Here is a 15569-nt window from a genome sequence, read left to right on the forward strand (position 1 = left end):
GAGAGAGAAAGATCATTTGAGAAATTCAAGTAGTGGGATCTACTATGGAAAGTTTTTAATGTAATTTACATTCAAGTGGACCCATGACTTGATATGGTCTAATCTGAAATCGACACAAGAATTAAGTAAGGGAATTGCGTGAGGGACAAAAATTTCTGAGTTGATGAAAACTTAATGGTATATTAATAGGGTAGGTTTCCACAAGTGTCTTTCGTTTCAGCTTGGAGTTGTATATATAGAGGAAAGGCACACATTGGTGGGCATCACATTTTGACACTAAACATAGCGTAGAGTGAATACACCATGGAAAATAGTGTATGGAGTCTTCCCTATTGCTTGTCTACCACACAAACTCCTTCTAGATTCTCAAGCCAACTCGTTGCTGATGCTAACAAACACCATATCCCATATAGAACTCCACCTAATTTCCAACCCAGTCCTTTTACTCGTGAATTTATTCAGTCTCTCGGAAACAAGCTTCCGGTAATCTTTATTTTCCTTTAATTTTTTTGGTGTAAAGATTAGTGTGTTGTTGGAATTATTGTTTTCATTATTAATTTATTTTGTCATGCATGCTAAGTGCAGATAGAAACACTACAAGAAACAGCAAGAAAGTTAGAGGAGAAAGTACGAGTTCAGATAAATGGAACAAACATGGAATCACTAAACTTACTTGAATTGATTGATGATATTGAACGATTGGGACTCTCCTTCAAGTTTGAGGAGGATATAAACAAAGCCCTTCTCAAAATTATTTCAATTGAAAACTTCGAAGACCGAATCAGAAAAGGTCTGCATGAAACCGCTCTTCTTTTTGGCATTCTCAGGCGACATGGCTTTGATGTCTCGGAAGGTATACAATTTCAGCATTTGTGATTCCTTTTTATGCCAACTATAAATAAACTTAACATTTGAGGTCCATCATGTTCATGTTTTTGCCTTTGAAAATCTCTGCCACATAAAATTATTTTGCTGGCAGTAACTTTCACCTGTCATGGAATATTTGGATAGCAGATAAAGAGAGGAGATTGTAATGTTCCCTAATCCAATAATGCCTTACAGAAATTCTTGTTCAGCTCTACGACCTTTCCCCCCTTAACACTCTAAACGAATTATGTACGACATCTAGACCTTCGTTAACCTGAACCATTGTGTTTATATATTGCATCTGAAAACTTATTCCACAATGCTTATTTTGCTTACAATAATTACACCATATTGTTTTTTAAATGTTATAATCAAATACCAGGAAAAAAATGTTAACAAAAGTTGTTTTTTATATTTTTCATATTATAAATATTTTTAAATAAAAAAATATACTTTTACCTTGGTATTATGGCATAGTATGAAATATTTTTAATTATTTTAAAGTGCATGCAGATATTTTTATGAGTTTCAAAGATGAAGAAGGAAAATTCAAGGCTGAAATTAGCAATGATGTAGAAGGAATGTTAAGTTTATACGAAGCATCATACTTGAGCTTGGAAGAAGAAAGTGTTTGGGAGGCAAATGCATTTTCAAGAACACATCTGATGAATTTAATGAAAGAAGGATTAATGGATACGAAAATGGCAGAAAAAGTTAGACATGTATTGGAGGGGCTTCCCTATCATCGAAGTTGTTTCAGACTAATGGCAAGAGAGTGTATTAACAGATATGATAAGATAGAACCGCATAATCTCTTACTGTTAGAACTTGCAAAGCTGGATTTCAACATGCAGCAGTCATCATATCAAAACGAATTAAAAGAACTATCAAGGTATAAAGATAAATACACAAGGAAAAAGAAAAACTATACACTTGTTAAAAAAAATTACGAATTTCTTTTGGTATTTTTAGAATTGGTAGAGTTTCACCCAGCTAGTTTTATAATAAAACTTAATATATTAATTTTTGTCTATATTATTGAAGAAAATTTTTATTTTGATTAAAAAGTAACGTCAAAATTCATAATAATTATTCAAATATAATTATTTTAATAATTGTTAAATATTTAAAAGATATTACTTTGAAGAAAAAACTAAAAAAATTAAGAAGAATTCAGTTAAAATACGTGAGATCTCAAGTTTACTTTATTATGCAATTATTATATTGATGTTTTTAATGTGTTGTTACTTAGGTGGTGGTGGGACATTGGCCTCTCAACTAAACTAAAATTTGCTCGAGACCGATTAGTAGAATTATATATTTGGTCGCTAGCAATTTTTCCTGAACCTCACTTACCTATTTGTCACAAAGAACTCACTAAGGTGGGGCAATTAATCACAATCATCGATGATATATATGACATATATGGTACTTTAGATGAATTGGAGCTCTTCACATATGTTATTGAAAGGTTTGTTCAACTAATCTAAGATGGAGTTCATTTTACTTTGTTCTTTGAAAAAAATTAAAATGTCTTATTTTAGTATATATTATTTTATACATGTGCATGTACAAAAGATGGAACGTGAATTCCATAAACACTCTTCCAGACTATTTGGTATTGTGCTTCCTAGCTATCTATAACACTGTGAATGGGATAGCTTATGACATCTTTAAAGAACGGGGCATAAAATGTCTTCCTTACCTCACAAAATCTGTATGTAATACAACACAACTTGTTCTTTCTCTCTCTCTCATATATATATATATATATATATATATATATATATATTAATTACATATCACTAAAACTAAAATGTTTGTTTGATTACTCTATAGTGGTCTAATTTGTGCAAGGCATACCTCCAAGAAGCAAAATGGTTTCACAACAAAATTATTCCACCATTCAACGAGTTCCTACAAAATGCAAGGATCTTAATCTCGGGAGGGGTCATTCTTACTCATTCCTACTTTTTGGTCAGCAAAGAGATCACAGAACAAGTACTTCATTCTTTAACTAATCACCATGATATGTTGAGCTCTTCATTCACCATTTTCAGACTTACAAATGATTTGGCAACATCAACGGTAATCTTAACTTTGTTTGGTAACCTTATTAACTTACTCATATGGATCAAACTTCATGCCTAACATGTTGTTCTGGACAGGATGAGATAGAGAGGGGTGAAACCTCAAACTCAATTATAAGTTATATGCACGAAACTACTCTTCCAGAAGAAAATGTTCGTCGATACTTCAAAACTTTGATTGACAAAGAATGGAGAATTTTGAACAAATACCTAGTTATGGATTCTATATTCCCTAAATCTTTTGTTCAAGTTGCCATTAACCTTGTTCGGAGTGCACATTGCATATATCAATATGGAGATGGATATGGACGACAAGACAATATATCAAGGAGAAGAATTGAGTCATTGCTAGTATATACGTTTCCAACTAATGTGTCATGATGATATTGAGAAAATGAAGCTACAAGTTTGAGTTTATTTGTTAACATTTATGTAATATATTTTTTGGGATTTATTTGAATTTCTTAGGCTGTGTAGCATGTTATAAGGTTTAGTAAAATGTGGGTTGCATTTTAATTTGACTTCGACTATCAATTCAAGTTTTTTTTTTTTTGTCTGATTTAAAATAAATAATTCTAAAATTAAATTAAATATTCTCTTTTAGAAATATAGATTTTTCTTTGTGGACTCTAATTAATTTATATGTGGTATAATATAAATAAGTATGAATGTAAATATTTATTATGATAAGTTTATTATTTCTATAACTAATAAAAAAAATTGTACAAGTACAAATTAATAATTTAGGATCATAAAAAAAATTGATAATTTTAAGGATTTAATTGATAACTTGTTTAGTTGTGTAGTTAATAATGTTTTAAAAAATTATCATATTAAGGAAATAATAATTATCAAATTATATGCAATATTTGACGATATTGTACCCAATTATATGCAATTAATTTAATAATTATAGAATCTCATGATTAGTATCCTACCTAATTAGATGGTAATTTGGGAGAGAGAAACTCCCTATACACATAAGAATAATAAACATCTCTTCCTCTTATCATTTTTTATCATTTTCTTATATGGTATCATAGCACCGATTTTGGTGCCCTGACAGCCTCTCTATTTCTATCCCCTAAATAAAAAATCATGTCTTGTAAAGAAGGCACCAGTAACGAGTTCGAATAGAAACCTCGTACAACGCTTCAGTGCCGAGCAAATTCAGCAATTGGCAAGGGTTATTTACTCGCTCAACAATAACGGTAAAAGTGACACTTTGTTAGCTCTGCAGGTCTGCTTGCCCATAACTCCTCTTCTAATTCTGCTTTTACGAAACCATGGATTTTGGATAGCGGAGCAATTGATCACATTGCATCTGATTCACAATTTTTCACACACACTTCATCATCATTTATTTCAAATGTTAATCTGCCCACAGGCTCAACTACGCCCATCTCATCTACAGGCACAATTAAATTCAATGACAAAATCACTCTCAAAGATGTTTTTGTGTTCCTTCTTTTAATTTAAATCTCATGTCCATTAGTAAGATAACCAGTTCACTAAATTGTTGTGTCGTTTTTACTCCACATGGTTGCGTTTTACAGGACTTGGCTACGGGGAGGATGATTGGCTCCCGTAAACAACAGGCAGGCTTATACTACATGTCCCCTCTTCCAAACCAAGCCCACGCATCTCAAATATCGACCGATCCTGATTTATGACACAAGCGCCTTGGATATCCTTCTCCGGCGTGTCTACAGCTTGTATCTTCCCTACTACCTATCCCTATCAATAAAAATCTCATTCCCATTCATAATCATTGTAGTATTTGTCCCAAAGCTAAACAGACAAGGCTACCCTTTCCTTTAAGCACAATAAAATCTCATTCTCCATTTAATCTATTGTATTGTGACATTTGGGGTCCTCACAAAACCCCAACTCATTTTGGAAATCGTTTTTTTTTCCTCACTATAGTCAATGACTATACTAGATGTACTTGGCTATTTCTTATGAATCACAAATCTGAAACCCAACATCTCTTAGAGTCATTCATTACATTTGCACAAAATCAATATCAGGCATCTATTAAAACCATCCGCGTTGACAACGGACTGGAATTTATTTCAATGTATGATTTTTTTCTCAAAAAGGTATTGAATGTCAACGCACTTGCGTTTACACTCCTCAACAAAATGGAGTAGTAGAATGCAAACATAGACATGTTTTAAACACAGCACGAGCCCTCCTATTTCAGTCCAATTTGCCATTAGAATTTTGGGGAGAATGCGTTTTAACCGCCACATATATCATTAATCGTTTGCCATCACCTTTACTAAAAAATAAATCACCTTTTGAGCTACTATATAATCAACCACCTTCACTTTCTCACCTAAAAACTTTTGGTTGCCTCTGTTACGCAACTGTTGTTTCACCTAAGCAAAAATTTGATCCGCGTGCCCGACAATGCATTTTCATTGGTTATCCTCACAGTCAAAAAGCATACAAATTATTTGATATAGATGCAGGCACTTTTTTTACAAGTCGGGATGTCATCTTCCATGAAACTGTTTTCCCATTCTGCCAACAGTCACAGACACAATCCTCACCTCCATTACAAGGTATTTTGCCCACTATTGACATTGACTTACCTACTCCTGTCCAACATTCACTCGATCAACCTTCTTCTCTTACTCATCACAATGCACCTGAACCTCCATCAAACCAACCTTTTTCTCCTACTCGTCACAATACACCTGAACCTCCATCAAACCAACTCTCTTCTCCTACTCGTCACAATGCACCTGAACCTCCATCAAACCAACCTTCTTCTCCTACTCGTCATAATACACCTGAACCTCCAGTAGACCAACCTTCTTCTCCCATGCCAAGAAGTTTAGCACCCATTACCAAACGTTCTCCAACCGACCTTCCTATTCGAGGATCCAGTCGCACATCAACCCAACCTTCCTAGCTTCAAGACTACGTAACGGGATCCCAAGCCAATCATTCGACCACTGCCCAAGACCGACCGAATGGAACCAGGTATCCTATGCATCATTTTCTTTCTAATTCACGATTTTCTTCTACACATAGTGCATATCTTGCTAACATCACAGCCACCAAAGAACCTCACACTTATGCTCAAGCTATCCTTGATTCAAATTGGCAAAAAGCAATGGACGAAGAGCTTTCCGCCTTGCAGCTAAATCAAACGTGGACCTTGACACTGTTACCCGCTGGGCAAAAACCCATCGGATGCAAATGGGTCTATAAAATAAAGTACAACTCAGATGGTAGCGTCGACAGATATAAGGCGCGCCTTGTCGCAAAGGGGTACACTCAGATTGAAGGTGTCGACTATTCTGAAACTTTTTCACCAACAGCAAAATTAACAACTTTGAGGTGTCTCCTCACCATTGCAGCAGCCAGAAATTGGTTTACTCACTAGCTAGATGTGCAAAATGCCTTCTTACATGGCACATTGCATGAAATTATTTACATGGACTTGCCACCCGGACATCATCGACAGCGGGAGAACATTGTATGTCGACTCAACAAATCCCTTTATGGTCTCAAACAAGCATCTCGAACATGGTTTTCAACATTTTCTCATGTGATTAAATCTGTAGGATTTCAACAGTCCAAGACAGATTACTCTCTATTCACAAGACATAATAACTCATCATTTACTGCCCTTTTGATTTATGTGGATGATATTCTTTTGACAGGAAATGATTTGACAGAAATTCAGCGTGTTAAAGATTGTTTATTACAACAATTTCGCATTAAAGATCTTGGAGACCTAAAATATTTTCTAGGGATTGAATTTTCCCGTTCCAAAGCTGGTATTTACATGTCCTAAAGAAAATATGCGCTTGATATTTTGCAGGATACGGGACTCACAGGTGCTCGTCCAGACAAATTTCCAATGGAACAATACCTAAAACTCACACCAGACGATGGAGAGTTATTAAAGGATCCAGTCAAATACAGGCGACTCGTGGGACGACTGATATACCTCACGGTTACTCGACCTGACATAGCATTTTCGGTTCGGACCCTAAGTCAATATATACAGGATCCACGGAAACCTCATTGGGATGCCGCAATTCGAGTCCTAAAGTACATCAAAGGATCACGAGGACAAGGATTACTATTGCCATCCGAAAACAATCTGACATTGACAGCTTATTGTGACTCAGACTGGGGAGGTTGTCAGACAACTCGGAGATCAGTATCTGGATATTGCATTTTTCTTGGTTCCTCTATTATCTCATGGAAGTCAAAAAAACAGACAAACGTATCAAGATCATCAGCGGAAGCAGAATACCGCGCAATGGCCAATACTTGTTTGGAGATAGTTTGGTTGCGATATCTGTTGCAGGATTTAAAGGTGCCATGTAACTTGCCAGTTCAACTTTTTTGTGAACATCAAGCGGCATTACATATAGCAGCAAACCAGTATTTCATGAACGCACAAAACACATTGAGATAGACTGCCACACTGTGCGAGAAAAATTACAAGCTGGGATAATCAGTCCTTCATATGTACCGACACAGTATCAGCTCGCAGATATTTTTACGAAGGCATTGGGCAAAGAACGATTTTTGACGCTACGACACAAGTCGGGGTTCTTGATCTTCACCTACCAACTTGAGGGGAGTATTAAGGAAATAATAATTATCAAATTATATGCAATATTTGACGATATTGTACCCAATTATATGCAATTAATTTAATAATTATAGAATCTCATGATTAGTATCCTACCTAATTAGATTGTAATTTGGGAGAGAGAAACTCCCTATATATTTCCTATACATGAGTGATGTAATATACACATAAGAATAATAAACATCTCTTCTTCTTACCATTTTTTATCATTTTCTTATATATCAAGTGCAGAAAAATAATAACTCATGTGATATAATAATTAAATTAATTTTTGTATGATATAGATTTAATTATGTAATTTAGTAAAAATTTGAACTAGTTTTACTTTGTAAAGTCAAAAGATATCTAAATGATATCATTATTCTCGATAATTCTTTATCGAATTTCCATTAATAATTGGTTAGATTTTTTAAACTTTTGATTAGATACATTCTTGTCATATTTCTATACTATATACAATACTATACGATCTTTATTTTAAAGGAGTTTACTACAATCTCCTATAATATTACATACCCAAAAATTTAATTTATCTCATCCAAAATTATTATTTAAATTGTTTGGTTTAAAATTGTTTTTTTATCTTGGAACATCTAAATATGTCTTCAAGATACCTCTCACAGTTTCTTTGATTATCAGAATATAGTTTGAAAATAATAACAACTTAATAAAAATTGACGAAATATTCAACTAATCCTTAAAAAGATTATAATAAAATGACCTTACGACATATTAAAAGTAGTCAAATTTGACTTCTAAGTCATTTTTGTGCATCTTTAACCTTTACCAAATTTTAATGATATTTCTTTATTAAATAAAAATGTCAACGTGTCGTGTAAATCATCTATCAAATTTTTCATTAGGATAAAAAATATATTTATTCTTATTCTTAGTGATTAATTTATTAATGTTCCTATAATCTGAATAGAAACATAATCTTCTATTTTTCCTTTTTTATCAATAAAAACGAAATCTTCTATTTTTTCCTTTTATCAATAACATCGGTGCACCCTACTCAATTAGATAAATTTTTTCTTAAGTAATTTATACACTTGCTTCTTCAGCTTAACCATCTTGCACAAACTTACACTACAAAAACATTATTTAATAATGTAACGGTGATCATCATAAAAAAATAAGAAATGTATGGGGATATTTTTGTAATTGATGTTAAACATATAAAAATAATTACTTTTTAATCATTGTCATATGAATGCATGTTTTTTGAATTATTGTGGTATGTACTTTATAACAATGATTATTAGATGAATCATCCTCATAGGTACATACGATAACAATTCAAGAAATAATAACTATCATTGTATGTCTTTATATTGCTTATATGGTAATTACAATGAACATTTTATCTTTGCATTTTTTTTTATTTTTCCTCTTTTCTCTCTTCCCTCCCCCTCTTTGGTTGATCCCATCTTCATATCCATCATCATAATCCATGACAATGTCATCATGGGTGTTGATTGTAGTTCGTCATTACTCATTATCTCACCATTGGTTGCATCGTCCTTCAAAAACTCTATTAATTACAACTTTGCCAATGTGCTCCAATTTGATTTGTGTTGTCACCATCAATGATCATAATGGATTAAATTCATCTTCGTAGGTTATTTTGTGCTCTCAATCTTTTTTGCTTTGATAATTTTTTAAATTTTGTTTTCTTTGAACAAAATACCTAGATATGAGTTCTATATTTCCTAAATCTTTTGTTCAAGTTGTCCGTCATTAGATATATCAATATGAAGATGGATTTGGAATATAAAATAATATATTAAAGAGTCAAATTGAATCATTGCTAATGTAACCGTTCCAATTAACGTGTCATGATGATGTTGAGGAAATAGAGTTTCACTAGTACAAAATATAAAAACAACAATAATTTATTTAATGTGTTTTTATGGTTAGACGTTATCATTCAAAATGCGGTAGCATTTTTGAAATTAACTTCATTTAAGAATGCAGCTATTCGTAATAACCACATTTTTAAATAAAACGTTTTGATGTAAGAATGCGACTATTACAACTAACTATATTCTTAAATAACTAAATATTTGTTGGGCAACTAAAAAGTCGCAAGGCAAGTAAACCTTTGGGTGAGTGAGTAGAATGGTAGTTGAACGAATTTAGACATGTGCTTAATTCGTTGAGCAAACAAACTAGTGTCTAAAAAAAATTAAATAACATGTTTTAAAATGTCTTTAATTCTTAAAATTGTTTATATTTCACTAAGATGTTATATTTATTAAGTTATTATACTTTAATATTGTTTAGCGTGGTGATTGGTAAATTGAAATTTATTAGTTCTTTTTTTTATTGAAATATATGATTTTGAATGATAAATTTGATGTGTAAGTTTATGCATTATTATGTGATTGACGATGTACATGATGTGTAGAGTTTAAAATGTATGATGTGGAAGGAAATATGATTTGAGTTGAAATGTATATGGCATGCTGGTACGTGATTATTTGCATGTGTTGTAGTTATTTCCAGAGAGAGAATACTATGTTGGAATGGAATGTTTAGGTTGTGCATTGAACTTGAGATTTTGTATGAGATATTCTGACTCTATTGGTATTTGAATCACACAAAAAAAAAATATCTAAATGGTAAGAGTCGAAAGAGGTTCCAATTACATAGTTTGTAGTGTGAAAAAGAACTATATCTAGTATGTAATAGGAATTGACCCTGCCACATGAGTGAATGTGTCCCAATTATGTAATTTTGTTGTAGTGACAACTCACGTGAAGGTAGTGTAACAAGTGTAAATCTTGTTTAATGAATGAACTGAAGGTGTGTCCTTGAGAATGTATAGATGAGATATGAATGAATTGTATGAATTTGTGAAAATATATGTATATGGTTTTGATATATGCATGTATGTGACATTTTAAAATACGAGTTTATCATGTCTTGTGAGTGCTTGTGTGTTGTTTTTAAAATTATGATGATCATGGGCATATGATATTTAGGAGGAAATATTAGCATAGATGAGCTAAAGAGAGGTAAAAAATATTTTCTGTTTTGTTTGATTTATTTTCTCAAGTATATGTGTATGGAAAGGAAAATTTATTTTGAAGGGAATTTAAGGTGTAACATGACACTATTATATTATTTATATACTAGTGGAAACATAGGGAACTTTATTTTTTAGTAAAAAGAAAAGAAAGAGATAGGAGAATTGGAGAAGTTATTCTTTATCTTTTTAGTATTTAAAAAAAATGTTATATTGATTTATTTTTAACTTTCTAATGCAAGTAAATATATTATGACTTATGAAATTGCAGAGGGGTTTACAAAAATTCATTGAGTCTCTTTCAAAAATGTAAAAAAGTGCATTGAAATTTGATAATCTCATTTATTTTCTCCATTATGTTTCTAAACCAGGAATAAATTTCATCCTCTCAGATTTTTCATCTTCATCTTAAGAAATATACCCACTAAATTTTCCTTAGTTTCCTCTTTTCCATTAGTTTTGAAGGGTAAATTTGATCATCACCATGTGTATAAATTGTAGTTCTTAATTAACTTCTGGTCACTCGTTCATTTCATTGATCAATAGTTTTCTCTCTCTTGTTTGAAAAAGAGAGAGATCGATACATAATAAAGTTTTGGTGGAGTTTTTGATCATGATGGGGTTATTTTTTTTTTTATTAAAATGGGGTCCGTTTAAAAAAATTACAAATTTAGGCAAGTTGTGTCAATTCGGCACGACTTCATATGCACAAATCGTTCCAATTTGACACGACTCTGCCATGTCATACTGAAGTTGTGCCAACCTGGCACGACTTCTGCCACGTCATATTTATTTTATCTTAAAAAAATTATTGTTTATATATTGGGTAGTAAGTTATGTAATGTTAAAAATTAATTTGATACATAACTTTCTAACCGTGTTAGTTGTTTTAAGGAACAAAAAATTGGATAATCGTATATGGATCATGTCCGGCGCCATTAAATATCAAAATATCAAAAAAATTGCATACATGAGACATTAAATATCAAAATATATTTTTTGGCTAGTGGGAAACCATGTCCGGTAGCAATGTCCTCAGGAGTTAATGGCTCAAAGTTTGAATAAGCTGATTATCCAAACATGATTCATACACGATTATCTAATTTTTTGTTCCTTAAAACTAACACTCTTATAAAGTTGTGTATCAAATTAATTTTTAACATTAGATAACTTATTACCCAATATATAAACAATAAAAAAAATATGATTTGGCAAAAGTTTTGTCAAGTTGGCACGACTTCAGTATGATATGGCAGAGTCGTGTCTAATTGGGACGATTTGTGCATATGAAGTCGTGCCGAATTGGCACAACTTGCCTAAATTTGTAATTTTTTTTAAACGGACCCCATTTTTTATAAAAAGCAAAAAAAATAACTCCATCATAGTCAAAATTCCGCTTTGATGAGGCAAGATTATTAGCTTTCATTGTATTGTATTGATTGATAGAAATAAGTTACGAGGGCAAAGAAGTGAGGCACACGATGAAGCTATGGATTGAGGTTGCACCTTCGCTTTTGAAGTTCCCTACGAAGGCTTGCAGAAGTCCCAGACTAGAGACCATATTGGAGGACAATGATGAAGAAGAATAATTTGAAAACCCTTAAGCTTTTGGCATGAGGGTTAGGCATTTCAATGGAACCTTACAAAGAGCCTAGATTGTAGGGCCAAAACTTGGTGCCATCACAATGTATATATCTTATCTTGCGTCCATATTCTATCAATGAACAAAGAGACGTCACTTCTCGCAAATTCTTTTTTACCATATCAATTTTAACTTGCAATTGATTTCTCATTAAAATAATAAAAATATTTTTATGAAATGATAAAAACAACTTTAAATAAAAGAATATTTTTTCAGGAATAATTTTTTTTATTTTCAGGTAAATCCAGAATTAATAAAATATATTCCGCTAAATATGTTCCAAAAATATTTCAGAAAGAAAAATTTGAAAGTCATTTTTAAAAAGGACAAAATATTCTTCTTTGGAAATGATGTGTGCAAGAAGAAACAGCCCTTCATTTGTTTTCTTGTTCAACTAAATGGATGGTTTTCGTTGGGCCTGAAGCCCGTTCTTATTTCCCTACTCCCTCCCCAAAATAAGCCCTACTATAAGTAGTGGCCCGTCTGCATTGGGTCAGAGAGAGAAAAAGAGAGAGGTTATTCTTCCTCCATCACTACAATTTCTTAGTGCACCTTCATAAATATCAAACATTTGACTTTTATTTAAAGTAGCTTCTGGATTATTCGCTCTAGAAATTTTCTGCAACACTTTTCCAGAATTTTAAAAATGAGATTTCTGAAACATAATTTTCATAATGAAATTTTTGTAACGGAATTTTTAAAACACATAAAATATATTTTGGAACAACTTACTTCTAAAAACAAATTTATTAAAACGTATATAATAATTTCTAGAAAAAGTTTTTTTAAATGTGCTTATTTTCTCTCTCTTCTTCAGTGTTGTTCCTCTCTTCTTATTCTACAAATGGTGACGGCAGCGGTAGTGTGATGCAGTAAGAGAGGGTACTTTTATCTTAGTAGTCGGGTGGAGTTAATAATGATGAAGGTGCCGGAAGCAAAATCCATAAGAGAACATGAAATGGTGAATTGGTAAAGAGAAGATAAAGAATCCATTCTGTAAGTGGAAATATCACTTACAGGTGATTAACATTGTGAAAGATGAAATTCATGATGAATTGATCACAGTTTTATCTTAAACATACATTATTTTAACCTATTTTCAGCTTCACTCTAAATGAATACGACAAGTCTGACATGATAAAACACACAATTTTGATTAGAGAGATAAAAAAAGAAGAACAAGAAATTTTGATTCCAACGTGTTAAACATGCATGTGTGATAAGTTTCCTTTTCATATTAACTACATGCTAAGCATTGGTGTGTGTTCCATATTAGGTACATGATTTTACAATTGCAAAAGAAAAGGTTTTTCTCAATCGGTAGATGTTAACAACCAGCAAGGAATTTGGACAACAACTACACTGAGCTTTTTTTTTGTTTCACTTATATAAAAATAACAATTTGTTCTATTAAAAAAAGTTATTAAATTATACATAATTATTATACGATATTGTACTTTTAAATAAAAAATAAATAAAAAGATTTTATTTTTCTTATCATCTTTCTTATGTAATTTTCTTATATGTTATCTTAATTAAGAATGAAGGTGTATAATTGAGAAGAAGAACAGAAGAATTATTGGAATCCTCCAGCTTGAGTGGGTTGTGATAAATGACAGGCTGACATGGAATAGATAGTCTCATCTGTGCACAAAATTTGGGATTTGAAATATGTTTTTGGTCGCATCTTTCCAACCACTCTCCAGACATGGACAACAAATGTGCCACTGAAGCAATGTTTGTAACCATAGTTTTAAGTAAAATTGGAAAAATAATGATAACGACCAACAAGATAACAACACACAATTCAAATATTTATAGCCGCCCACCCAATTCTGCTGCATATATATGGCTATAGTACAATTCTCTTATTTCAAACATAATGTGCATAAGAAAGAGAGAAAATGTTAATTTCACATATTTTTTTAGAATTGGATAACGCGAGAGAAAATATTAGTTTGAATACTGCATAATGAGATAATTGTGATATAATCTTAAATATTTATTTATTTTATTTATAATTTGATGTAGATTGTCAAGAAAAGTATTCATTAAGAAATTAGCAAAAATTAGTGAATTGAATTTGTAACGTGAATTTGTGGCTGAGAATTATACACGTGTTGAGGACTTGAAATGTTGTATTGTGTAAGATGAGAATGACTGTAGAGGTGGACGGTGGCTCCTTTGAAATTTTAAACTAACAAAACAATTTCATTAACTTATATGTGTTTTGTAGCCAGACCAATGGATTTTTGTGTGCTTCACTCTGACTCAGACTGCCACGTTTTTTTTTTGTGAAGAACCAAAGGCAGCTTCATCTTGTCACCATCCATTCATTCCTGTCTTTTTAATACAAATTACATCACAAATTTTCATTTTGTTCCCATTTGTTGTTAAGAAACATTTATATAAGTTAAGAAAATATTTATAGACTTAATATTAATGTTGTTTTCTAAGTGTTGTATACAGGCGAATAGGCAACCTAAACCCAGAACATTTAAGATAGTCAATAACAAGTGTTTTCTTAACCTAATTTGTGATTTGTTTATCTTTGAGGTTTTACCTATTATATATTGAGTCGGTTTTAACCCTGTGTTTGCCGTTATGATTCTCTTTTTACTGTCTGATAAATGCTAATTAATCCAAATTTTTGTCCTATGTTATTTTCTTTACATTATTCATTTACATCAGTCTCCTACCTAAATGACCAAGGGTCGGTCAAAGGCCCATAACCAAACATGTTCCCCAACCTTATGCACAGACAATTGAGACTACTGTTGACTTAAAGTTGTACTCGATCACCAGATTGGATTACACCTGGGATAATTAGATCGACATCCTTCCTAAATCAGGGTTGGCCGAAGTCCATAACCAATACTAAAAATAGTTGAACTAAGAAAGGAAAAATTACAATAAAATAGTTTGAAATAAATAGTAATGAATTTATCTAAAAAGATGTTACATTTTATGATTTCATAAATTAAAATGTCTATTGTTTTAAGTTTATATTTATCAACCAAAGATGTAAATATGATTTTTATAAAATTAAAACTTGAACAAAATTATAAATATTTTAAAAATTAAGAAACTAGAATTGTGTAAAAAGTTGACTGGTCAAAATTATAAATTTAACAAAATATAAATATTTAACTAGAGTATTTAAAGAAATAAAATATAGATTTTACAAGATGTAAGAATTAAAATTGCATAAGAGAAATTTTGAGACTTAAATTACGTATTTTGAAAAAATATAAAGACAACAAAATAATAACTAAATATGACAGCTACTATAATTCAGACATTTTCAACTTT

The 15569-nt window shown here is 31.6% G+C and overlaps 1 protein-coding gene across 1 annotated transcript; it reads left to right on the top strand.

The window, feature by feature from the left end:
* Nucleotides 1–248: 248 nt before the first annotated feature.
* On the top strand, nt 249–3478 carry LOC137835730 (isoprene synthase, chloroplastic). Its single transcript, XM_068644361.2, is given in 8 exon segments — nt 249–483; nt 586–853; nt 1381–1759; nt 2120–2338; nt 2446–2584; nt 2707–2955; nt 3036–3317; nt 3319–3478. Coding segments are annotated over 8 exon segments (1767 nt in total). The 5' UTR covers nt 249–303; the 3' UTR covers nt 3370–3478.
* Nucleotides 3479–15569: the final 12091 nt, after the last annotated feature.

Source organism: Phaseolus vulgaris, chromosome 5, assembly GCF_051622355.1.
Source record: "Phaseolus vulgaris cultivar YP4 chromosome 5, ASM5162235v1, whole genome shotgun sequence".
NCBI classification, from domain to species: Eukaryota; Viridiplantae; Streptophyta; class Magnoliopsida; order Fabales; family Fabaceae; genus Phaseolus; species Phaseolus vulgaris.